The 26,457-nt window shown below is 35.5% G+C and overlaps 1 protein-coding gene across 1 annotated transcript in view; it reads left to right on the top strand.

The window, feature by feature from the left end:
• LOC143639865 (roundabout homolog 2-like) overlaps positions 1 to 18,480 on the top strand; it is an 86,388-nt gene extending 67,908 nt beyond the window's left edge. The window contains 1 exon segment of the mRNA XM_077107900.1: positions 18,311 to 18,480. Within this exon segment, the coding sequence (XP_076964015.1) occupies positions 18,311 to 18,480 (170 nt within the window).
• Positions 18,481 to 26,457: the final 7,977 nt, after the last annotated feature.

Here is a 26,457-nt window from a genome sequence, read left to right as displayed (position 1 = left end):
TATTATAATGATGCCTGCTTAAAATTGTCAACTGCTTCTTTGAATTCAGCTTAACCAAGTCTGTTAAGAGAACAGCCATGGCTTCTAATGTTCTCAACCACTTGCCTGATTATAGCTCATGAGAAGACAAAGCTACTTTTATAATCTCTTGAATTCCTCATGGAAAAATAGTTTATGATTACCATTATGCTCACATCACAGGCTGGAGGAGTTCATGAGCTAATGAAAAGGGAAAATAGTTTCAAACTTATCGTTTATGGATCTGAGTTATCATTATTGGCTATTATCAATCAGATCAGTATTAAGATTTATTTATAATTTTTCATTTGGCCCATGGGTACTTGAAATTTTCTTTAAATTTTATATTGACATAATCGTAGGTGTTCAGGGAGTGAAAATAAAATAGCTCTAGTTGAATTTTAAATTTCCAGATACTACAGTGTTTCTATTTTCCTTGTTTCTCTGGTTCAACGAAAATGAATTACACAAACACACCAAGATCTTTCTGATGACTTCATCTTCATTTACTATCCGGTTGCTCTGATTTTGAATATGCGGGTCAGGATAGAAGAATGCATCATTTAACTCTTGAGCTTTATTCCTGACTTTTGTTTCCATCTCTTTTTAGAGTAACCGAGAGGAGACATACAAAGCTGCTCTGAAGGATCATCAGGTCCCAACTCATGAACGTGATGACACTAAACAGTGCAATGAACAATTTCTTTTATTTATGTACTATTAAAAGAACTGTAAATGCAATGTAAAGACACACAGCCACACATATCCCACAGATATTTTACTTGTGTTCTTCTCTTAAGTACACCATCCACCTTAACTCTTTCTTGTCAGGAGTATATAAAAAAAAAAGAAAGAAAACAAAACTTGCCCTCCAGAAAGAAAAGGATTTTTCTCTGTATATAATTTCTTTTGTGCATTGCTATGCAAGCTAACTCTTTTTAGCTCTGTTCCTATTATTGTCTGTTCTTATTGGTTTGTTTTACTATATGTGAATTAATAGGCTGTGGTTCCATATATTAACTTTTAATTGTGTAACTTTTTTTTTTGTCAGAACAGAAATTAGAAGTTTATTAAAGGACAGCAGAAAAGACTTCTCCCGGAGGAAGAAGGGGACCCAAAAGGTGGAATCCGTGGAAGTGCAGTTGTTTCCCCTTTTTATAGTTCTTTCAGTGATGGATTGTAGGTTGGAGGTCTACAGGTGGGCTTAATTATCACCTTTTGGGATGGGCTATCTCCAAGTCTGTTGGGGCTGTTTTCCCAGGCTCCATTAACATTTCCTTGAGGTGGACTTTGGCCTAGGGCCTTTTCAGGACTTCATTAACATTCCATGAGTTGTCCTGCGTTTTCCCTGAGTCATTCCCAGCATGGCCTCCATTTTAGATTTCACTCGATATTAGATTTACCTAACTACACTGACTACCTAACTTTTAATCTGGCTTCATTCCCCCTTTTAATTTAGGAACTCCTTACTGCTGTAAGGAAGGGGGGCGAAGAAAATCTTTCTGGCTTCTTCAGGCTGAAAAGGGACGGTGTGGGGCAAGCAGTTTGGAGTCCCCCTTTAAAAATCGGGTCTATTGAGTGGGTCCATGATAGAAGTCTGATTGAGAAGTAATTGGCTGGAGGGCCATTTGAGTGATGGGTGGTCTATAAGAGAAAAAAGAATTCATTAGTACTGGAACCAGACTGATGCAGCAATAAATCTCATAGCACAGGAATATGCCAATGAGTATGATGGCAAAGACAAAGACTAACAATGTTTTCCACCAGGAAGTACCAAGAACCAGGAGCTAAGATTGCTGAGAACATGGCTTTTATCTGAGTATGTAAATCTTTAAGGATATTTGTCACATTGCCAGAATTGTCAGGGATGTAAACACAACATTAAGATACAGTTTAATGTCATCTGACTTGCAAAATCCTTTTACTAGTATGACCTCTGTGTCTAATAGAGAAATCTTTAATTCTGTTACTTAGGGCTGGATAACCATACTAGCAAACACCAGGCCTACCTGTGTAGGTTAGAAATAAAGGCCTTGAACTAAGAACTACTTTGGCAGTTCCTTTTGATAGTTATCAGGCATTCATGTCTGAGAATCTCTTTTGAAGAATCCAGTTTACTTATTTATGGAAGTTACATTTAAGTATTATTTTATTTAAAATGCCCAGGAATAGCTGTGTTTTGGCTTTGACTGTCTTTGCTAAGTGTTTAAGATGAAGCAAGTCAAACTGACTTTTGTTTCTATCTATTGTTAACAGTCAGCCAAGTTTCCTTGGGAGTCCTCGGGAACTTACAGCAGCTTCTCAGATCTGCTAGTGCCATTTGCGCTAGGATGGGTCCAGGCCTTGCTTGACCATGTGGCTTCCCTCAGAAGCATCAGGAATGTCTCCCTTTTCTGATGACCCTCCTCTTCACAGCAAATGCACTGACTGGCTTTCTGTCCTCCACTGGTCTCATTAATCTCCCTGATCGGGAGGTTATGTGGCCTAGAGTTGCAAAGCTCTTTGGAAAAGTCCCCTATCCCCTGACTCAGACTGACTCAGACAGCAAGAGTCAAATTTTTAATTTTAAAACTTAATCTTAAACATTTAGCAAATAAGTTTTAACAGCCTTATATTAAGAGCACTGGGCTTTAATGTCTATCTCTCTATCCTGTAGGTGATAACTCCTTATCTTAAATTAACCCAGGTTGTGAGTTCTTAAAGTAGTACCTCTGCAAAACAGGCAATCTTTAGACCATTTATAAGAAAACTACAAAATAAAATTATCAAGAGTAAAAACATATTTAGTTCATATAATAGCTACCTTGAATTTTGGTGGAGTTATACATTATATCCCCTGTTTGAGATCCTGGTAATCATGACAAAAACTAACCTTTGGACACAACTTTTAATGTACTGAAATCTAGCCTATTTCTTTTATAGTCACTTTCACATGCAGTGAGATGGGACATAGAGCCTTATCTCAAGTAAGGGGCTCTTCATGAATTTTACTATAGCTCTGAAGCTGATCTTTGCTTTTTAGACATCATTTTATAAAGCCTACATAAATTGTTGTAAACTTGAGCAAACACAACATAATATCACATCTAAAACATGAATTAAAGAAAGGCTGAAAGCTTCTAACATTTTGTAGAAAAGTAGCAAAGTACTTTTGTGTTTTACAATAAAACCTTTACATAGATTAAGCCCTCATTAACTTAAAAATACACTTAAGTTGTATCTCAGTGTAAAAAGGTAACATAGAACTGTACATATCTTATTGATAACAAGCCCAGTTATAGAACACAAATGATTTAATTATATCTCCAACATGTCTTTTTTTAAGCCTAAAATTACCATCATATAGACTCTTATCCAGAAACACATTTTTCCTCTATGAAATCCATACCTAGAACTTTCTAGTTTCTTTTTTATCTGTTAACCTCCTTCTGTTCACATTTTGAAACAATACTTGTAAATTTTGAATTTAATCAGATTATTTTATAGACATCAACATTTTTAGGTTTTATTTTTGAACACCTAGAAAAACTTATAAGCTTAATTTTAAAGACATCTTTACTTTTATCTGTTTACCCAATTTAAATTGAACCATTTGAATCATGTGAGTCAAAGAAATTTGGATCCATTTTTAAAATTTTTCATGAGCACTCCTCATCTGCCAATTGTTATATCACTGCATGATATATGAACATACACACATACAGACATACTGACATACAACACGTAACACAAGTGTAACACAACACAATATTAAAGGCCTTGTTGCTTTCTTAATTGTGTAACTTTTATGTTTAAATTTTGCACTGCAATTTTATTTGGTGATAAGCACAAATCTTTACTCCTTATGACATGAAGAAAAGATTGAATGTGAAGGGGGTTTCTGTACTGTAAGCTAGGTTGGATAATGCTGGTGTAACTCATTCTGTTAGATGGTTTTCAGCTGGGGTGTAGAAATAGGAAGATGCAAAGGAACAATGGTGTTGGCAAAGTCTGAACATCAGAAAACGAGTCTGTTTTTAAGAGAAGAAAGATGGATTTTGCTATTGACAAAAGCAAGGGGTCAAAAGAAGGAATTTTAAGTCTTTAGGCTGAATATGCATTAAAATATGCAGATAGCAAAGATGTACTAAACTTGCTTTAAAAAAAATAATTAAAGTTTTATTTAGAATCAACTTTACTTGTCATTGTAATTGACCCATCTGAGAATGGCGACAAGCAAAAGGAAATTAAGGTGTTTCACAAGAGCTGTATTTATATTATAGCTTTTTAAAACAGCATTTTCTGAATTACCATAATTAATCTCTCCAACTCATTAAGTCAGAATATAACATGAAGTTCCCCAAGGAAACAAACAAAATGAACTCGCGACTATCTAGCAAGTAAAGAAGCAATTTATTATTAGGACATGCTCAGGCTGCTTCCAAACATGAAATCTATTGCAATATCTTGTTTTGTCTTTCTAATACATGTACAGTACACACTAGAGGATAAAACTGAATCACTTAAATTCATGATTGAAAAAATGCAGTCTATATACAACTTTGTGTTTCATTTAACTAAGATATAAAGTTGATTTCACCAAAGGTAGAGCCAAATTGCAAGTGCTTAAAAAGCAGTGCTCAGAGTATGTTCAGTTCACCATCCATAAGTTTATTGGAATAAATATTTGATGGTACATTCTCAGAAATTGGCTACCAACTAAAATCTGTTTGACCCATTTTGAATGAGTAAATTGAAAAGAAAAAATTAAAAAGGAGAAAAAAAATGCATGTTTATACACTTTTTAAATAAAACCAAACCTTGTAAGTGGACACTAATAACAGTGTCCTCCCTCATTTGTTTTCACGACTTTGAGAACAAGAAGTTGAACATCAGCTACGTATGCTCAAAATAAATGTGACTTTGAAATATATGTTAGCTACTGTACATGTATAGTCAATCAGTCAAGTAGAAGATAACCTTCCTGAAATTCCCACTTGTGACATTTTCCCATGTGCTACCTACGCAATCTTAAATTCTAGCTCTGACTATATTTTCTTATGTTTTTCCTACGATATATTCAGTACTTCAAAACTATTCGATGTAACAATCAGGATCAGTTTTCAAGTAGGAGACCCTTTAATAGGTCTCATACTCTGCATTATTGGCTCAGTCACCGGTTCATGTCCTGTTGTCATAGCAAAGGGATGACATAGTTCAATGGCTCCATCTTTTGAATTCCCTGAGACTGCATCAGCACAGGCAAGCCTAGAATGTGATGTTATTTATGGACCCCAACATTTTCTCGGTGTCGTGTGTAGTTCATTTCTTCACTGAAGAGAAAAGGAATTCTGAGACACACTTATTAAACACTTTATCAGCTTTCTACCATCAGTGCCTGGATTTTCATGCAGTTTGATTTCTCTGGGATAAAGAGACTGGGAGAGGAGAAAAAGCTTTTGCAAAAAAATGAATACATAATAATTCACAACTCTAAGATGTGAGGAATTTATTTTTTATTTGTGAAGTTCCTTAATTCACCTCCTTTATTTCAAAACAAATATCTAAGAAGTTATATTCATTTGTATTTCATCTTTTTGCTCCTCAATCACTGAATTTAGTCTAAAATTTTATCACATAGATTATACAGATTCTTGACTCCTGGTAACTGGCATTTGTAGGCAATTAATAAACCAAGACTTAAAAAAATATGTCTTTATGTAGATGACATGTAGAATAATTGGAACATAGCATCATACCTTCCTGATTGTCTTGAGTACACAAAAAATTAACAGTTAGGTAATGCAATACAAACCCTGTGGTTACTTGGAATGTTCTTTTAGAATAATCCATGTTGCCCATTAAACTTAGTTTTAAATAAATTTGTCCAAAAAATCTTCCACCCAATATGGTCATCCTTTTATAGAGCAAAATAACATGCTATGGCTATATAAATTCAGGAACACTCTTAAAAATCAGAAATCTTCATCAACATGATACACGTATAAAGCTACCAGTCAGTACAAGCCAGAATGTCAACAGAATAACACAAATCTAAGAGAAACTTCGTAGATTTTTATTGTGTAGCTGATTGAATGAATGCGAATAGGAATTCACTGAGCTAACTCTGCTAACCAGAGCCTACATAAACCATCAGAAGGAAAAGTGGGTGGGAGAGAATGTAACTTACTTTGCACTTACAGGCAACACTGCTGTGAAGTCAAGACAGACACAAGTACTGCTTCATTTATAACGGGTAAAGTCTCATTAGAGAAAATAACCATGTCAGTGCCCAAACTCAGGTATGCCAGTGTATGCCAGGGAGTCAACCCACCCTCCTCTAAATCTTTTCCATGCCATTTTTTAAAAAGTTAGGATAGTACAGGGGCATGAAAATAATTGATCCCTTCAGAGGATTTGCATCCAATTCAAGAGAGAATATAAGAAAACAAGGACCAGCATGTTAAGTTATCATACAACCAAAGGGAAGTAAAACCATTACAAGTTTACTTGCTTTGAATAGCAGATTTAATGGTGTTCTATGTCATGGTTTAATGCTATGGGTATTTAAATATATTTTCAATTGAATTTGAGTTGAAAGTTTGTATGTGCTTTGGTGGAACACTTCCTAATTTCTACTCAATAAAAATATGTAACTGTCCATTGACAATAAAACAATAATAATGCCAATGAGCTCCAAACAGGGGATTATCTCCACTGGAAAGCAATTGTGTGTCAGTATTAAAGATATGCAGAACCATAGTATTCACTAATGTTAGTTTTTTCATCTGCTTCTGTATACTGTGTTTATAGAGTTACATGACAAGAATTGGTGTAAAGCTACATGTCTTTCCACATTATCTTAGAGGTGAAGTTACTTTTATTTTCCTTCTTTATAATGTGTAAATCAAATGAAGCACCATGCATTTCTTTAAATGACATGCAATTTACTAATTCTTTTTAATTCCATGATTTTAAAATCATTTATTGTGACTTTAAAAGTGTTGCAAGATAAGGGATTCTGTGGCCGTGGGTAGACTTTTTATACTTTGTTTTATAGATGCATTTTTTTAAAGAACTGTAGTTTTTTTTAAGTCACCAAACAGCATCCAAAAATCTTAATGTGTTTCATTTGATGTTAGATTGGCAAAGAAATTGGCATAAAATTGGTTAATAGTATTGTCAAACAATTGTGTATTGTGTACTCACTGGGAAAAAATAAAATATATTCACATTTCAAATTTGTATAAAAAACCATTTAATGTAAAACAAACATGCTTGTAGAAAAACCAAAAAATAGACTATTTTGTCACTTTTAGGTCTTCACATTAATATTTTGTAGCAAAATGAATAATCTTGTCTTCTAATTCAGGTACGGGTTGAAAAGTGACAGCTAGGAATTGGCATTGACCTATAAAAGTCATTAAAATACAATGATTGAGACCATGACCTGTAGTTGGAATTTCACAGCTCATTCTATCAGCACTGTTTTCCAGATCTGAAGCCTCCACCACACCATAATGACCTTTAGATAGTTAAAATTACCACAAACATTTCTCAACAGAATTACTTTAATGAATTATTTTAAGTGTAAGTAAATATGAGAATTACAAGCAAGTACATAGTTCTTAATTGCTTTAGAATAGTTAATTATAATTGTTTGAGATGTTGGATATTGAACAATTACCTCTGGGGCAGACGGGTACAAAAGAATAATATTCTATCTTATTGTACTTCATAAATACTTCATCATTCTTCATGGTAAACTATAACTGTAGGATATAATTCTCCAAAAGTAGTTTCTGAGTTTTTAAAAATAATTATCTCAGTAACTGTAAAAAGCAAATGGTAAAAGAGAAAAGATACATTTATTCATTTAAAAATAGCTTTAAAAACACATGGTAAATGGACAATACATTTTAGAGATCTATTTAACATAGATGCATCATAAAATGCTCTTAGAGTAATTACAAATAATGTTGCCTTAATATAATATAGTGGTGATACATACTATGTGGGGGTTAAAGATGAGACCTACCTGTTACCAATATGATGAAAAACAGACCAATTACAAAGCAAACATTGCTTTATTGAATTTTGTTGTATTGTAGAAACACCTACACATGGCAAAAATACAAAATTATCACAAAGGTTATTTTAAAAAACGCACTATTTTATCTTGATTACTGTAGATATTAGCTAAGGAAAAATATATATTTTAATATTGCAGAAAAGCATTTATATAAAAATATTATTTAGAATCTTTAATTGGTGAAAATAAATTCTCTCTCTCCCATGGAAGACAGCAGGTCACTATAACTGCCCTTAGACCATAGTACCATAGTACTCTTTCCAAAAAAAAAAAAATGATAATACCTGGACAGATACAGGATTTATGGCACACATTTATTTAAAACAATTTTCAGACATTCTTTTTCTAGACCCATTTTTCAATAATTTGTTTCTGTCAAATATAGTTCTTGTTTTTATTCTTTTTGCAAGCAAGCACTGAGACACGGTGCTTAGAATTAAATATTCAGAGTGCTTTAAAAGGAAATAATTCTTGTCTTGAGAAATAGATTAATATCTTTTATTAAATCTTGCCCTGATTTTTAAGAAAGTATTGTTTTGAGTAATGTTTTTATGTTAATGGGAAAGACCCAAAAACCAAAGTTTTCAAATACATTTCATACAGTAAATTCTGTGTTAGCATCATTTGTATCTCAAACTCCCATCAAATTACCCTTGTTTTATTCTTTCTCAAAAATAGTATGTGGGGTATTAAAAGTTATTTTAAAAACTAAGAAGAGGCTAAAGAACTGGAAGCTCGAGGTTTGAATATATGTAGAGTTTTCATCACTGCCTGACTTATTTATACATCTTCTGTGACATAAAACCCTTTGTCCTGGGACACCTCATGGGATTAATACTCTTCCAGGATCTGTAGTACCTATTCTGCCATTAGACTCTTTAGTGACCCCAAAGGTATTTTATGCCATACCTTGATGCATATTTTTTTTAACCAATTTAACTCTTGGGAAAGAATCATGCAAATCCCAGGAACTCTGTGAAGGTGATGAGAAAAGTGAGTTATTAAATCATTGAATTATGTTTCAAGAACTTAATTGAGATCAGTACTCTGCACTTTCTCAACAGGTATGAGTGCATCATGTTCCTCAGCATTTCCACAATTCTGTGCTGTGAACACTTGAAATCATTAGGCTAAAACTAAAGCATAAAAATAGACTCATTATCTTTCCCCACCCCCAGTTCATATCTACTACCTCCCACAAAAGAATAATTATTATTTTTTAAGACTATTGCTTGATTATCACTAGGCTCTACATAAAGTGGAGTTTTGCTAAAATTAATAATGAATAACATGAAATTTAAGGGAAAAAGACTTATCTCAGTAAGATAATAATAGAACTAAGTCCCAGTAGAATTTTAAATATAGCTAACTAGAAACTACAAAAATCAGAATACTCAGAAATTTATAAATATAGATGCTCAGAAGTGAAAATGAAGGGTTACCATTAAACGAACTTTCACTGGCAGTGAGTACAAAGATGCTAATATTATCATAGAAATGAAAGTGGAATAGAGAATATAAAGATTTAAATTTGCTTGATTAATTTTGAATGATGGTAGATTGGTGCAATCAATAAATTTAAATATCCTAACAGGGTGATTTAAAAACAATTACCAATGGGTAATGATTCTACTAAAAGATGAAATAGGCAAATGGAAGCAGCCTGGGTGTTGGGGGGGAAGACACATAAGGCTAATATTCAACTTAAGAAAAAGGAGTAATATTTTCAGTAATATGCAACCCTTTCTTATGCAAGTAACCATTTACCAAGAATTAAATTAATCAGTAATAGAGATGTTATTTTTTAAATATTTAAAAATATGATGTTATTTTTTAAATGTATAAGAGAAATCCTTATATATGAATGGCAATAAAGTATTAAAAAATAAGTGTGTTCAATATCAGATAACTCCTACTAAAACTATTTCAATATTATATTACAAGTTAAAAATTGGGCTGGGAATATAACTAGGGCTTGCCTAGTGTTTGTTGAGACTGCCAAACCTAATTCATATAAGGTCCCAGCATGAGCTCGCATTCAGTTATCATTAACATCTTTAACCTATTCTTCAATTTCTTTAATGAATAAATTTAACTTCTTTCCTCAGAATATAGAACAATTGTACTTTCCTTCTTGATCATTGTATATATGCAATATAAAATATGATGTTAAAGTATCCTATCAAGTCATAAACGTTATCACATTGCTTTTCGGTCAGAATCATAACTAATGGAATGATGTTAGAAAGGTATTGAAGAAACAGGTCTTGATTTATATTTTTCCCATAAATTCTTCATGAAAACAGATTTCACATACCAATAAAGTAATTCTGAGGCTGCATAAATTACTAAATTACTGGTTAAGTTAAAAAAAAAAGTGACAGAGCTATTTGTGCCTTAGTGGCTAATGTCAGTGCCTAATAAATTTGTTATAAAATGTTACAGGATTAAAATAAAGATCATCACTTAGGATTGGATTAACAATAAAAAATCAGGAGCCTTTTCCTAAAGCTCTATGTGAACAATGGCACTTGAAAATGAAACACTGGCAATTTGACCATCTCCTGTGGGAAAAAGGAGGAAGGAAACAGCTGTGTCTTTGTAAGCAATCACACTGGAGAAGGCAGGCTTCTTCCTGGGGCATTAACAACATCTCAACAGGAATCAGAGATTTTTGTCAAGAGCCACAATTTACACAATAATTACACTCATTGGAGCAAATACTGATCCCAAATTGCCTACTACTTCTTGTTAGTTCCCCAAATCAAATGTTTTGTTCATGTCCCCAAGTTGTTTAAAAGGATTAGTTAATTAGTGTATTTGTTTAATAAATAGTAGCTTTTATGTGTGTGTGTGTGTGTGTGTGTGTGTGTGTGTGTGTTTTATCTTTCCAAGCAATCAATTCATAGACCTGACATCATTTTCCTTTCTATTCATGTACAAAAAAAATTTAAATGTGATTTTGTTGTTGTTGTTGTTTGGTTTGGGGTTTTTTTCAGGAGGGTACTGGGGATTGAACTCAGGGGTATTTGACCACTGACCCACATTTGCAGCCCTATTTTGTATTTTATTTGGAGAGCAGGTCTCACTGTGTTGCTTATGACCTTGCTAAGTTGCTGAGGCTGACTTTGATCTAGCGATCCTCCTGCCTCAGCCTCCTGAGACTCTGGGATTACAGGCATTTACCACTGTGCCTGACTCACTCATTTTTTATCTGCCTGAAATATAACCTTCTCATGTTTTTAAAATAGGAATCTGGATTCATTATTATCTGTAATGGGTAGCCATTATTCTAAATGCTCTCTGTAAAACCATTCATACACAAAAGCAGCTGTCATGTACATAGTGTCTGTATATACATGGGTCTGTATTTGAGCTTTTGAATGTGACCTGTTGGTTTATTTCCTTTTGTATGATTGTATACTTTGATAAATTTATAGCATAGCTATTCTTTAATAAATAGTATGTATCACTTAAAATTGTAACTAACAAACTGTAAAGTGTAATTACAAACTTTCTTCAAAAGAAACACATAAGCAAAATAAAAAACTGCAGTCATTGAGGAGTAAAGGAAGGCAAGATAGCAGTCAGTGAACAGAAAACGGGAATCAGTAGACATTAGGCCTCAAATTAAAAGCTTATTAATTCTCAAAGTGAAACTGTTGTTCGAATTCGGAGCCTCATCTCCAGAAGCCTGACCAAATGTGACATTCAGACAGCTGTTTTAACCCATTTTTAATCTGTTTAAGATACTAGCTTCAATTACCAATGGAAAACTGGATCATTAGCAATAAACCCTGAAGAATTAGACATCATAACATAGAAACTTTCAATGGGGCCAGGATGCCCTGGTATCACAAGTGACAGGTGGACTATGTAGAGCATGTCACCCTCACCCTCTCTGGCTTGGTTGTAGACCTGAGATAAGAAAGGGGGTGAATGAAGACTTTGACAAAAGAAACTAAATCACTCTAAAAATGTAAATAACCAAAGAGCTACTTTCAATGTGGCACATTTTTGCCTACACACTGTTATCTCCAGACAACATTTAGAAAATGTATCCCTTTCTGTCTTCTGCTAATAGTGTAATAGTGCTTTAGCCTAGATTTTCATAAGAATTCTGGAGAATTCGAGAAAGACCAATTAATCAATGCCAGAGTGGATAATGATTTATGACCAGAGTGAAAATAGGACTGCAAACCTTTCAATGTGGTTCCTTCTCTCCATTGATCAGACTTTTCTTTTTTTTTGTCTTTTTCTTGGAATCACTCCAAACATCTTGCTGGCAAAGAGGGTGTATTTTTTGAGATAGCAAAGTTGTTTATTGAGCCGCAGTGTTCAATCAGCATCAGTAACTCCTGCAGTCCAAGGAAAATTGGAAAGAAAAAGCTTAGTGTAAATCTTCGAATATGGAGTAACCCATTAGCTGGTTCAGCCAGTCACAGAATGGGGCTTGAAATGTGAACATATCATATACAGGGTTATGTTGTGGCTGTCTGTTGTAAAATATATGGGATAGTCTCTACCTATCAAAGCATTTTCATTTTTCTGCCACATGGGCACACAGATATTTTGACAGTATTGCTGGCATAGCACACCCAACCAAAATAAAAGATCTATATTATTTTTCTGCTTTCCACTTTTGTCTTCAAGCTATTTCGTTCAAATATTCATTCAGTTTTATCATGTTTTTTTTTTCCTGAATCATAAAATGCTTAACAATACCATATCATTGATGTATTCCATAGAACAAGACAGTATCTTATTTCTTCTGTGAGTGATTATGGACGAGTACCTTATATTGCAGAGATTAATGGTACTGTTTTAGGAAGAGCTGCTGTAGGATGGTGAAATGAACAGTAATAAAGTTGGCAGACTGAAGGCTGCTCTGTGTGTCTAATGTCTGAAAAAGAAGTCTGCTTTTATGCAAATACACATTGGCTGTGAAGCTTGTAATTCTGGAATCCAAACATCTAGCATGTGTCCTCTGTATGACCCAATATAATTTGAAAGACAGAATGTAGACAATGGGTGGAGAGTGCAAGATTGAGAAGGAAAACATTAATTATATTAGTGGTTATTTGTTAAAGGTCACTGCCTATTAAAGAAAGAAACTCAGAAATGGAACTTCTGCTAAATGCTCAATTATGATCTTAGCAATGAAAAAAGAGAGAACAATTGTTATTATATTCTTTCTAACCACAATAAGGGTTAAATAATATCTAACACTGCCTTTGGTGCTTGGTAAACAGATGATTTCATTGTATCGTGCTGTTGTGAATACTAACACTGCTCCTTTTGTTAGAAAAGATAACAAAAAAACAGGAGAGAGTGCCTGATAGAGCTGTCTGCAGCAATCTGAGTGTTGAGACCCAAGGATTACTCGGAACCATATGGAAAATGTTTCTGAGTCGCCAATGAAAATTTGAGAAGAAATGGGAACTCTTTTATATTATTGTCCTGGATGTGTATTGTTTTTGTCTCCTTCTAGAATTTCCTTTATCTTTTCATAACTTCCTCAATACTAGCCATGAGTACATCTCCCAGCCATGTTGATCCAATTGTGAGAATTGGACCAAAACTGGTTAAAAAAAAATTATTTTCTGATTCCTGGCTGAGTTCAATGATCCAGGAAGCTTGGGAACAGGATTGCACCAAATTAATCTAAGAAAGTACATCTCTAGGATTTGAAATCTTAACATGAAACACACAGAAACAGTTAAAATTCATGCGTTCCACCATACAGAAGAAATCTATATAACATTATATGTTGATAAGATGATGTCAATAAGCAAATGGAAGCTCAATCCATGCATAGAGTCCTATGGTCCTTCAAACCCTGAATCAAGGTGTTTGCCAGACTTAACTATACCCCAGTCTTTCCTATGTGTTGGATATTCACTAATTTCTTGTATTCCTTAAGTTATTCTGTCTTGTTAAATTGATTCAGATTGGCATTTGTCACTTAACAATAAGAATCTTGACTAATATCATTTATGAAATTAATGATTTTCAGGTAAGCTGTTAAAAAAATCATCATCATGTATTAACTATGGTATAAACAAAAACTAAAAGTACAAGATTTAAGTCTGGAATTGATCCAAATGTATTTTTTCTTAATGAGATCATTTACATAAAACACATTTAAAAGGTTAAGTAATCCTGAGAATATTCAATAGTTAAGTATGGAACAGATAAACAAAGAGAGACAATTCAATCTGTTATATGTGATTATGTCAGATAGAAAATATTTAACCATTACTCTTTTTATTCTAGTTCACCAAATTTTTTTTTAGGTTTCCTAAATACAAATGAGTACAAATTTTGCTGGATGAGCACTAATTAAAAAATAAACATGACAAATTTAAATTGGACATATTTGAATTGTTTATCTCTTTGCAGAGCAAATTCTAAGACTTCCCCCACCTCCTTATTCATGTTTGTTTATAGAGTAGCTACCATCCAGCAAGTATTGCAGATGGAACTAAAAATCTAATGGAAGAAAGAAGTAGTGAATTCAAACAGCACAGAATACAGTCATAAATTGCTAGCATAAGTTATGCACTAAATCTAGAACTTTCTGTGAGCACAATGGACAATGATTTATCTATTTTATGACCTTTCCTGTTCAATACCACAACCAATGGAATTATGTGGCCAATGAAAAAGGACTGAACATTTTATTTTAAATAATTTACATTTAATTAACCACATGTAACTAGTGGATACTGTATGGATACACATGTACAGCATGTTACTTCATTTACAGTCCTAATGTGGCACAGGCCCTCACAAGTAGGAGGTATGTAGCAAATGTTGATTGCTTTGATTAGGTTGTTTATGATCATAGCAACTGCTACACAGAGATCTGCTATAATGAAGGGAAAGAAAAAAATAGGGGAAAAATAGAAAGTCACTGCCCGGAGTCAGAGAATTTAAATACACAAGATTAGAAAGTTTCATATAAAGATAATATAATAAATAATAATTATATATACTACTTAATCAAGCAAAGAACTAATGAGATAGGAAAACTAAATACTGAATTTAGTAAATAATCCAAAAAAGACTGATCAATTGATTGATCAATTTGGGATGTGCCAAGGAGCAAACTGAGGGCCTAATGCATGCTCTAATAAGCACTTTACCACTAAGCTGCAATTCCAGCCCCAGTAATACAAGCTCTTAAGTGGCTGATGATGAACATAATAAATAATGATGATTTTTCAAACACATGTTAAGCAGAAGTCAATTTATATATATATATAATTTTTGCTTTGGGGACTATGTTGATTTTTCTCAATTTCAACTCTTCAAATTTTACCTGTCAAATTTTCCTTTTAAAATTTATTCTCACATAAATTAAAATTAATTCTACACCTGCCAAAAACCTAACTTAACACATAGGTCTCAAGAAAATTCATATTTTACACAGAAATAATAGAGGCAGCACATGGTGGGTTTGAAATCAGAAACTTGGGGTTCAACTATTACCTTTGTTCTTCATTAAAGGGAGAGGGGAAGGAGTAAAATGGAGGTGGAGAAGAAGTAGAGGAGATGGACTGGAAAGGGAAGTGAAGCCAGGGAGGAGGAGAGTGGAAGGAAGAGAAGAATATCTTTCTGTGAGAGTTATGTCATGAAAATGAAAGGAATTGAAATACAGGTAAGTGTCTCACAAAGGAATGGTACTCTGTCATCATATGTTATGTGTAAGTAGATTAAGTCTTTTGCAATCCAGGGCCATTCTTCATGTTTGTGTTAAGTTGGAATCTCCATGCACCATGATCTCCAGCTGCTGCTTCTCTGTCTCCTTCAACTTTTTATATATGGAACCATTGATTTCCTGTATGTGCTGATTCAGCCTCCCCAGAGTTTTCATAAGAAACCCCAAATGAGCCAGAATATATCCCCACAGCAACCACACCAGTGTCTTCCTAATTTCAACCTAATCCAGTGGAGTTTTGAATTGTTGTTTGCATACTTTTCATTAAGGGTCCACACATTACTTCTCCCAAGTGTTCCTTGCTGCTAGTATCTGTAAAAAGTTAGAGTAATGCAAACCTATCGGGCTGCTGTGAAGATTAACTTAAGGAATGGATAGAAAATGCTCAGGAAGAGTAGGAAGAGGTTAATGGAGCAGAGGAAGGGGATTGAGGGTAAAGGAGGAGGGACAGGAAGAACACTGGAATGAATCTGACCAAAATTTCCTATGTAGGTATTTGAATATACCACAGTAAATCATAGACACACACACACACACACACACACACACACACACGGCACTAATTTAAGCAAATATATAGATAAATTGAAGAAAGATTAGTAGAATAGAGGAAAGGGAACACGGAGGGAGGGGAGGGAAAGGGGAATTACTAGGAACTGAATCAGAGAAAACTTTATTTCATGCTTGTATAATTATGTCAAAATGAACCCTAATAGTATGTATAACTAAATAGAAAAAGGAAATGCTCAGGAAAATGATTCCCAAAGCAAATGCTCAATACTATATTATATATATATATATATATATATATATATATATATATATATATATATATATATATATATATTGTACATTCTCTTCTTCCTGTTATAATTGCATTAATTATTTGCAGGCACTATCTTCTTGGGTCTAATGATCAGTTCCTGTTCACAGCCCACACTAATGTTCTGGTGCCTTTCCAGGTTTCAGGTTTGACATTCTCTTCATATTCCCACTTTGGTTAATTAGTTTAAAATTTTATTCACTTGTTCATTCATAAAATCAATTTACAGCTGATTTTAATTTTTTTTAACAAAAATGGCAAAAAAAGAATGCCTAAGATAAGACAAGAAATGTGACAATGAATGTAAGAAAAAATGTTCTACCCAGTTCAGTATTGGGAAGGATAGAGGTAGAGAGGGCAATTATATCCATGCACAATAATTAAGAAATGGGTCTTTACTCCTAAATAGGGGGTGAGAATGATGGCAAAAATATTTCCTTGTTTATTTTTTGTTTTCCAGACCTTGTGACCATAATCCGTATCTTCAAGTGGTAAGGGAGACAGTGTTGTTAATTTCCATGGACAATAGAAATTTTTAAAAATATATACAATAAGGGAGGAGAGACTGGCACATACACATATCATACCATGAAGGGCTGTGTGTGTGTGAGTGTGTACACATATTTTACCTGAAGTCTCCCCCCTTATCATCTGTCATTCCACTCCTGTCTTACAGTCTTTTCTACATGAAATATACAGAAAAGTGTCATTTTTCTGTGTCATTTTTCTCTGCTCAAAGCTCGTCAGTGGCATCTTGCATTGCTCAGAATAAAGTCTTAACTAGTTGATATGACTGAGTTCTTAATGGAACCATGCTTTCTGAAATAAATAAGCTAGAAAAGAAGAAGGAGAAGGACGAGGACGAGGAAAAAGAAGAGTAAAAGGAGAAGGAGAAGGAAGAGGGTAAGAGGAGGAGGAGGAAAAGGAGAGGAGGAAGAAGAGGAGAAAGGGGAAGAAGGAGGAGAAGTAGTAAAGGAGAAGCCGGGGAAAGGGTATGTGTAGAGGAGATCTTGATGTATTCCTGGTGCTACAACAAAATACCACATACTAGGTAATTTGTAAACAATGGAAATTTATTGCTCATAGTTCTGGAGGGTGAGAAGTCCAAGATCAAGGTACCAGCAGATTTGGTGAAGCTCATCTTTATTTCCAAGGTGTCATCTTGTTATTGCATCTTCACCTGGCAGAAGGTGAAGGGTCAAAAGGGCCCGAGTGATTTCTCCCAGCTCTTTCATAAAAGCATTGTTCCCATTAATGAGGGTTTCACCTAGTCCCCTCCCAAAGGTCCCATCTTCTAATATTATCATCTTGGGGTTTAAATTCCAATATATGAATTTTGTAGGGGCATACACATTCAAACCATATCAGTGGAGAAGAAGAGAAGGAAGAATTGCTTCTAAATGATGTGGCAGAGAAAAGAATTCATGAATTCAAGGGAAGTTGTCCTTTAACTAGAAGGAGATCAAGCATAAATATGGTAATCAAGTCCTACAGATAGTAAACTTAGGTCAATCCTAACCGGATAATCTATGCAGTCTATATTTCACAAGAGTTCAGTTCATCACTTTGTGAGAGAGCTGAGAATTTGTACCTTTATGTCACTAATTATTTTTTAGTGGCTTTTCCTGAAGGAACATACATTTTCAGGCTTTTTGCATCTCATTTGTGTACACAGGGTATGCTCATCATCCTGAAGACAGCTCTATGTTTAAAAGATGCAGATTTGGACTGGTAAAATATGAGTTAGTGGGAAAATCTGTGGATGATTATAAGAAACGTGTGGAAAACATGATCTGCTACAATTCATCCATATCAATGGTCAGATCCATTCAGTTGTCACATTAAATCCATTACACTGTTGCTTCAAGATGATGTCTGATAAAATTCCTAGAAAAATAAAAATGAAAAGGAAGTATTAGTGAGTTATACTATATTGTGCTCTATGGCAGGACTTCCATCATAGTTGGTCCTGTAGCCTAAGTAATGTACACCATCTCCCACCTTCACCATTTATTCTAGACTTCTCTGACACTTGGTCAACACTTCTGCTACCCTGGATTAGAGGAGGATGATTTCAGAAGCTCAGTAAATAGATAGCCAAGTTCATTGCTCCAGGGCCTAGTTGAGGCAGAACTTCATGGTGGAACAATGTGGTAGAGGAATGTGGCACATGCTACCAGGAATCAGGGAGAGAGAACTCTGATCAACAAGGACAAAATATAAGTCCCAAAGGCACACCACTAGTGACCCCACCTCCTCCAGCTATATCCCACCTGCTTAGAGTTAGCATCCAGTTAATCCCTATCAGCAATGATCAGGATGTAGCTCTCATAAACCAATCATTTCATCTCGAAACTTTCTTGCATTTTCTCACGAGTGAGTTTTTGGATGATACCTCATATCTAAACCATAATATTCTGCCTGTACCCTCAAAAGCTCATGTCCACCCCACAGTGAAAAATACATTTAGTCCATTTCCAAATCTCAATAATTCAAGGATTGCCCAAACATTCAAGTTCAAAGTCTCCACTGAGATTCAAGGCAAACTCTCAGCATGAGTCCCTCTAAAAGTCTGAAGCAAATTATATATATCCAAAATATGAAGGCATAGAATAAACATTTGTATTTCACAGGGGATAAATAGGGGGATAGAAAAAAGAAACAAGATCAAAGCAAGAGAAAAATTCACCTGAGAAAAGAAGTCTTGTAGCTCCTGAGACCCTGCAAGCAGCCGCTGAGAGGGTGCTGCCTGGAGATGTGTAAAGGAAGCTCAAGTAGCACTGGATACTCTCCAGATTAAGAGATGCCAGTAATATGGAGTGTCTTTTGAGGAAAGCTGTAGGAATTGAGCAGAATTAAGCCAACAGAGAGGGAGGCCAAGTGGTCTCTAAACAGCAAGGACATAGGGGTGGAGCTGCACAAGATTTTTGGAGAGAAAGTTAGGATGCCATGTACCCCAGTTGCCAAACATGAGGCTACAAGACTTGAGTTTATCCTTTCCTTTCTTTAGTATATAAATGATATTTGACAAAACCCAATCAATCACTCAATGATTCTAAAAGTTACTACTTCCCCTATATTACTTGAATGCTGGAGATAATGCAAAAGAAAATAAATTCATTACCTCCAATCCCATCCCAATTCACCTCAGAGGAAGGTTAGATATAAGACGCTATTGAATTACAAGTTACAATACAGTTTCCACCAGTAATTGCATCTATGTTACCATCAGGCTGGTAAATGACCCCACCTCAGGATTCTCTCCCACTGTCCACTTTCTGTTAACTCAGTTAATTCTACAAAGTGAAATCCCAAGATAAGGAGTTTGAAATGAAATGAATTTACTAGAGAAAGTTCATTGAAAAAAAAACTGGAAAAGGAGTGGGGGGAATTAGAAATTGGTTTGCCTATATCTCTTCCAAATTTCCAGTGCAATGTCATCAGGAATGAGACCTTGTGAATGGGATCAAGACCCTAATAAAAGAGACTTTCCCTTTCACCTTGAACAATATGGGGATGGTGTTCTTCCCTCTAGAGTATGAAGCCTTGTCCAGACAAACAGATGTGCTGATTCCTCCATCTTGGAACTCCCAGCCTCTGAAATGGTGGGAAATAAACTCTATTGTTTATCAATGACCCAGTCTGTGGTATTTTAGGATAGCAGAACAAACAGGCAAAGTTCAAGCAAGAGTGTGATACCCACAAAAGCCCTATAGGTACCAAATTAGATTTTTGGTTTCTGACTAACAAATTACCACATTTTGTGACAATACAATGCCTACTTATTTCATAGCTCTACAATTTTGATGTCCAGCCAGACTCAACTGGGTTCTCTGCTTAGGAATCATAAGGCCCAAATTAAGGATTGGTCTGGTTAAGTTCAGACCTGGAAACTGAGGATGAACATGCATCAAAATTCCCTTAATTATGGTAGAACATAATTCCTTATGATTGCTGGATTGAAGTCCTTGTTTTCTCGTTGGCTGTTGGGCTGTTGTTACCCACCTCTGCTAAAATCTCTCTACAGCCTTCACACAACCCCTTTATCTTCAAGGTCAGCAGTGGCTCGTGGATTCCTTCACATGCTTTTTATCTCTTTGACTTTTTCTTCTGCTACCAGCTGGAGAAAAATTCCTGCTTTTAAAGGATAGTCTCACCTGAATAAGCTCCTTGTATTGAAGTCAACTAATTAGAAAACTTAATTAAATATGCAAAATCCCTTTGTCACATAACAAGAGTTAGAGGAGGAACACCATGGGGCAGAGACCTCAAGGGCCATGTAGAATTCCATCCACCACAGTCTGGTACAGAGCTGTCATGCACCAAATATATAAAACAATTAGTTTACCTAAAAACAAACAAACAAATAAAAAAAACCTCATCTTTCACTGGGTTATTACAATATTAAAATGGATAATGCATACAAAAGTACAGATAGTCCCTAACTTAAGATGGTTTGACTTGAATTTTCAACTTTGGGATGGTGAAAAGCAAAGCACATTTAGTAGGAAATGAGCTTATGCATTGTATTTTGAATTTTTATCTTTTCCAGAGCTAGCAAAATGTGGTCCAGTACTCTCTTGTGTTGCTTGTCATCTCCCAGGCAACCATGAGATCACAAACATAAATAACCCATTCTTTGCAGTGTCCTGCAATGCTATAGTTTTCAGATATAGTAGTTTTTTTTATTATTTTGCATCCCATCATGTCTGCAAAATGCCTATTATGTGTATACATGAGATATTTCACTCTTAATTATAAAATAGTCTTCATATTAGATAAGTTTGTTCAACAGTAGGATCATGGAAGTGTTTGGAACACTTAATCTTAAAGATAGGCTAGGCAAAGCTGTGATGCTCAGTAGGACCAACCAGGTGTATCAAACACATTTTCAACTTAAGAAATTTTCAATTTTCATTTGGTTTATGAGGATATCACCCCATTGTAAGTTAAGAAACATCTTATTTAGAGGAGTGCTCTATTCATAGTAAGCAACAGCAAATCCCTCAGCTCGTAGATTAACAAGGTTTTTATAGCTGTTCTCTGAAGAAGGACCTCTACTGACCACGCTTCCTAATATTCATGCCCTTATATAATTCCTGACCCTTGAGTCTAGGCTGACGTTGTGATATGCTGGTAACAAATAATTTGTGAGAGGGGTAATACTGTCTGACTGACTCCTGATCTTATGTCATAAGAACTCTTGTAGTTTCTAACTTTGTCTCTGGGTAAAACCAATTCTGCTCTAGGGAAAACCAATTTTCTCAGACCACTATGCTCTGTGGATACTCCAACTAGTCATGTGAAGTGATGGCATGGAAAAAAAGATGCTTGAACAGCCCTAAGTGGTTTTAACTCAGGCAGATGATAGACCAGTGATTGAAGAAGTTATCTTGATCGTGACCCTGTTAAACCTTCAAAAGTCAATTAACATCTGGCTGTAATGCTGTGTGAGACTCACAGAGCCAGTAAAGATAATAATAAATTCTTGCTTAATGTCAACAAGTTTGCTATTTTATTTTTTGTTTTTTGTTTGTTTATTTGTTTCTTTGCAACAATGGACAACTAGAACAAAGTTCAAAGCAAGTTACTAAATTAAGTTGTCATTGTAATATATTTTCATGGTGCAAATTCACATTACATCCTTTCCCAGGTTCTTTTGTAATTTTGAGATTGGTTGATCTAGAGGTTCTTTGTGATGTGGGAATCAGTCTTTCATTTGCTTTATGTAGACTTATTGTTCATTAGAACACACTTCCATTCCTTGACCATCTGTGATAAATGTCTATGTCTATGCATGGATGGTCAGATCTCAAATTAAATCTGACAACCACACCAAGTGGTTGGACTTAATTTGTCCTCCCCTGGCTCCCACTTATTACAAAGAGACCTGATCATTCAAGTGCTTTCAAGCTACACATTCCTGTAGTTGGAAGTTATTACATGTTGATAGTTATCTTCAGTGACATTCACTAGCCTTGATGTGGCAGGGAATTTTAAATAGAACTGAGAAACAAAGGCAATGCAGTTATGCAGACACCGGAATGTGAAATAACACTCCAGTGACTTAATGAAATGGGATCAAGATAGCTCTAATAAAATATGAAGGCTTTCGAGTTTCAGATCCTATTATCTCCAGTGATACTCTACTGTCTGTCTTTTAAAAGTGCAGATGCAATCCAGTTAGAAAAATGTCAGAGTTCTCCTGCAACAACAGAATGCTGTACACTCACAGTAATGAAGATTTCCTTCTTCAGTGAACATGTTGTCTTTAGTCCCCAGGGTTGAGACGTTCCACCCAAATTTCAAGATCAGCTTATTTGACAAGTGATTTGATCTCATCCACAACAGAAGCAAATATCGTCTATAACATTAGTAATTCGCCAAAGTTAAATAAAGAAAATGGTCCAAGAAGAGCAATCAGAAGCAGAGCCTAGAAGCTAGTGGAGCACACTGACTGAGCATCTCTGTCCAGCAGTGCCTATGTGGATTATCTTCAAGGGCTTATTGATGATAAATGACAGCGAGGTCATTATTTCCCTGAACCCAATTCCAAAACCTCCTCTTTCTTATACACACAGTCATGCATAAATGACATTTAAAGATATTTGTGAGTGTCTAGAAGCATGAAGGCTGTAGCTCCAAGCTTAATGAACAGTCATGTGTTCTGAAGGAAATAAGAGAATTACCCAGCCGCCTTGATGGCAAAACTTTTCATAGTGAAATAAGAGAGACTAAAGCTAGACCAATGTAGGACTCCAAAACTGGGAAATGGTGGTGGGGAGATATTAGTTCATAGGTTCCTTAATGGCTACAATGTTACTTGTACAAAGACTGTAAATCTAACTAACTTAGAGATCCATGTCTCTAATAAAGGAAGGTTTTTGCCTTGATTTTTTCCCCATTAAATGTCATCCTATCAATCTTTAAAAAATACAGCCAGGGTGTGTGTGCATGCTTGGAGGAGCTGAAGGATGTAAATCAACAAATAATCATAGAACTAGAATGGATTCTATAATTTCACTAGTTCAACCCTATTATTTTAGCTTATCCTCCATGACAGAAGCCTAGAGAATGAGTTGTGTGAGGCCAGGAAGCTCATCTGTGACAATCAGGATCTGAATAAAATTTCCTTCCTCCAGTCTCTTGCCCATCTCAGTACTGCTCCTAGATGCTGGATATGAGGAAGGTCTGTTCTCGTCAGGAGCAGCTGCTTCCTGCTGTACTCACTCACCTTTAATGTGCCAGAGTCCCAGTATGGAGCATGATTAGGGAGGAGAAGGAGGAATGTTCTGTGTTCCCTGAGTTTAAGGGGAAGTCGGATAAGCAGGGAGTTCATGGCAATGGCTAACATTGCCTAAGTTTCCAAAGGATGTTCTGTACAGTGTTAGGGATGATTGACAAGGGAGTTTACAGAATATATATTAAAAGAAAATTAGTGGGTTCTCTGTCTTGAGGACCAGAAGACCAAAATTTATAGGCCCAAGAGGCCTTTCAAACCAGGTAACCCTTTTCTTTACTTTTTAACTTTTATTTCTCCTACAGGTACATAGGCTGAATACTCTAACAATGTATAATTTTTCACCACTTCCTGTTGATCCATCTTTTTATTTCTAACAATTCTTTGGGGTATTATAAATACAACAGTAGATGAAGATAAATCTTTATTTTCCCAGATTTTGGGGGGGGGGCGGGTAGTGGGGGCATGGTACCATGAGAAGAGACATTTGACACAATCAGGATTATATCTACTTGAAATCGTGTTGATAAGATTCTGACAAATTCTTGTCTTTCCAGGAAAAAAAAAAGTAAGGCATAACCATTTTCTGTTTTCTATTCCTCCTGCCTGAAGCATGTGTGCAATGTTTGGAGCAGCAGCAGTCATGTTACAGTCATGAAGAAGTGGCATTATTGACCCTGAAACATATCCAGCAATTACTTATTGTGAACTTATTTTTTTTTTTGAGATAAAAATAAACTTTTGTTCATTGCAACTATTTCCTCTGGGTGTTCTGTGATATGCAACAAAAAGCATTCCTAACTAATTCGTTCTTGCCTTTTTTTGAGAGAATTACTCAAATTCTCTCAGTTCTCTAGTTCTTCATGCTTTTACATATTCTGACCTTTTTGAAATGAATATCTCCCCTTTCCTATATGTAAAATATTTTTTCTACCTATAAGAAAATTATAAACCATAGGCTTTTCTGTTGAATCCTCCCTTAAGTCTTCTGAGTTCACTCTATACTTTTGGGTGTCCTTATTACTATCTGTGGTTACCATCATTAGATACTTACTATAAATTTATTATAATCATATATGTAATCTACATTGGACTCAGGCTCCATGGACTCTGAGATTGTATGAGTATTAATATTCATTTGTAGCCTCAGTTGCCTCATAATAGCAGTTGCTAGAAAGACAATCTATGACCTCTCAATACTGTGGACACCCCACATGTGCAGGAAGAAGACCCATACTCTGAGTGTGGCTATCCCAGTCCCGGGTCTAAACTGGTAACTGTCACTGTCTCCAGGGCAATTGCTGACTCTAATGAGCATGTTGCCTCTCAGCACTGCCTGCTGCTAAAGCTTCCTCTTCCTTGGAGAATGAGGTCTTGCTCTGGGAACAGAAATCTAGGGCAGTCCAAAGCTGCAAAAACACCAAAGTAACAAAACTGTATTATGCTCTCAAGTGTAATATCATCCATTCTAGAGTGTCTTCAGGTACAGCACAAATCCGGTCCCATGGTCATGTGCCAAATGCCATGATAGGCTAGCTAATCCACAGTATTTCTCTTCCATCTCCTGCTTTTCCCTTTAAATAAGCACAAAGCTCTCATCCTCTCCATTACTACTACTGAAGAGTTCATCAGAAGATGGACATTTGAAGTACTGGTCACTGATCACACATGTTACATAAAGGCAGACTGTGATTCCCAGCTTGGTGTCCCCAGAACACCCCGACATATTTATTTTACATCTGCTCCTTTTACAAGGTTGTAAGTTCCTCTGAGATTTGGAGATTTTAGTTTAGTTTTCCCCCCACCCTACATGTGTTTATTTTTGTTCTTCTTTATTTCCTTCCTATCTCCATGTGCAGCCTCTGACATTCAGTGGGCCTTTGACCAATATTTACTTGATGATTTTATGAGGCTGAAAGAGGCTAAGTGACAATATTCCACCTGTTCAACCAGTCATTGGGGGAGCCAGAACTAGAAGCTTCTTTGACTTCCAAGCCCACACTCCTTACTCTTGAATGAGTCTTTAATGACACTTGGAGCAGTAAGAGTGGACATGTTTTTCACAAAAGAAAACATCTCTCTTGCTTGCAGATGAATCTAGTTCTTATAGTTTGAGAAAAGGGTTTATCATTTCCAACATATGACATGTGCTCAACCCCATAGTCCTAGGAGGCCATATGGCTTTCTGGAAGCCACTGGATAATCCTAGGAATCACAGTGGAGTCCAGCCTTGCTTCTGTTAGAGAACTGTTAGGTCCAAAATGAGTAAGTGGCCTACTAGTGGCATGGTGAAAAAGAAAACAAAAATTGGTAAGATTAGCACACGTGCAAAAGTATCTCACCTTGATGTGTGCACACTCACCCCCCCCCACACACACACATATGGCTTCCCTATAAACATATCTTAGCAAAACTGAAGGTTGAGCAAAGGGAGCTCACAGAAGCAAAATGACAGCAATCAATACTTGAGTTGGCCTCCAGCTGGTGTTGAGGAAGAAAAGCCCCTGTCAAATGACTCGCATGATGACAATCATCTTCGCTGAGAGTCCTGCAGTAGCGCCATTAGCCATCTGACTTAAAGA

This window comes from Callospermophilus lateralis, assembly GCF_048772815.1.
Source record: "Callospermophilus lateralis isolate mCalLat2 chromosome 11 unlocalized genomic scaffold, mCalLat2.hap1 SUPER_11_unloc_2, whole genome shotgun sequence".
Lineage (NCBI taxonomy): Eukaryota > Metazoa > Chordata > Mammalia > Rodentia > Sciuridae > Callospermophilus > Callospermophilus lateralis.
Note: the sequence above shows the minus strand (reverse complement) of the source record. Positions and strands in the feature narration are given on the sequence as shown.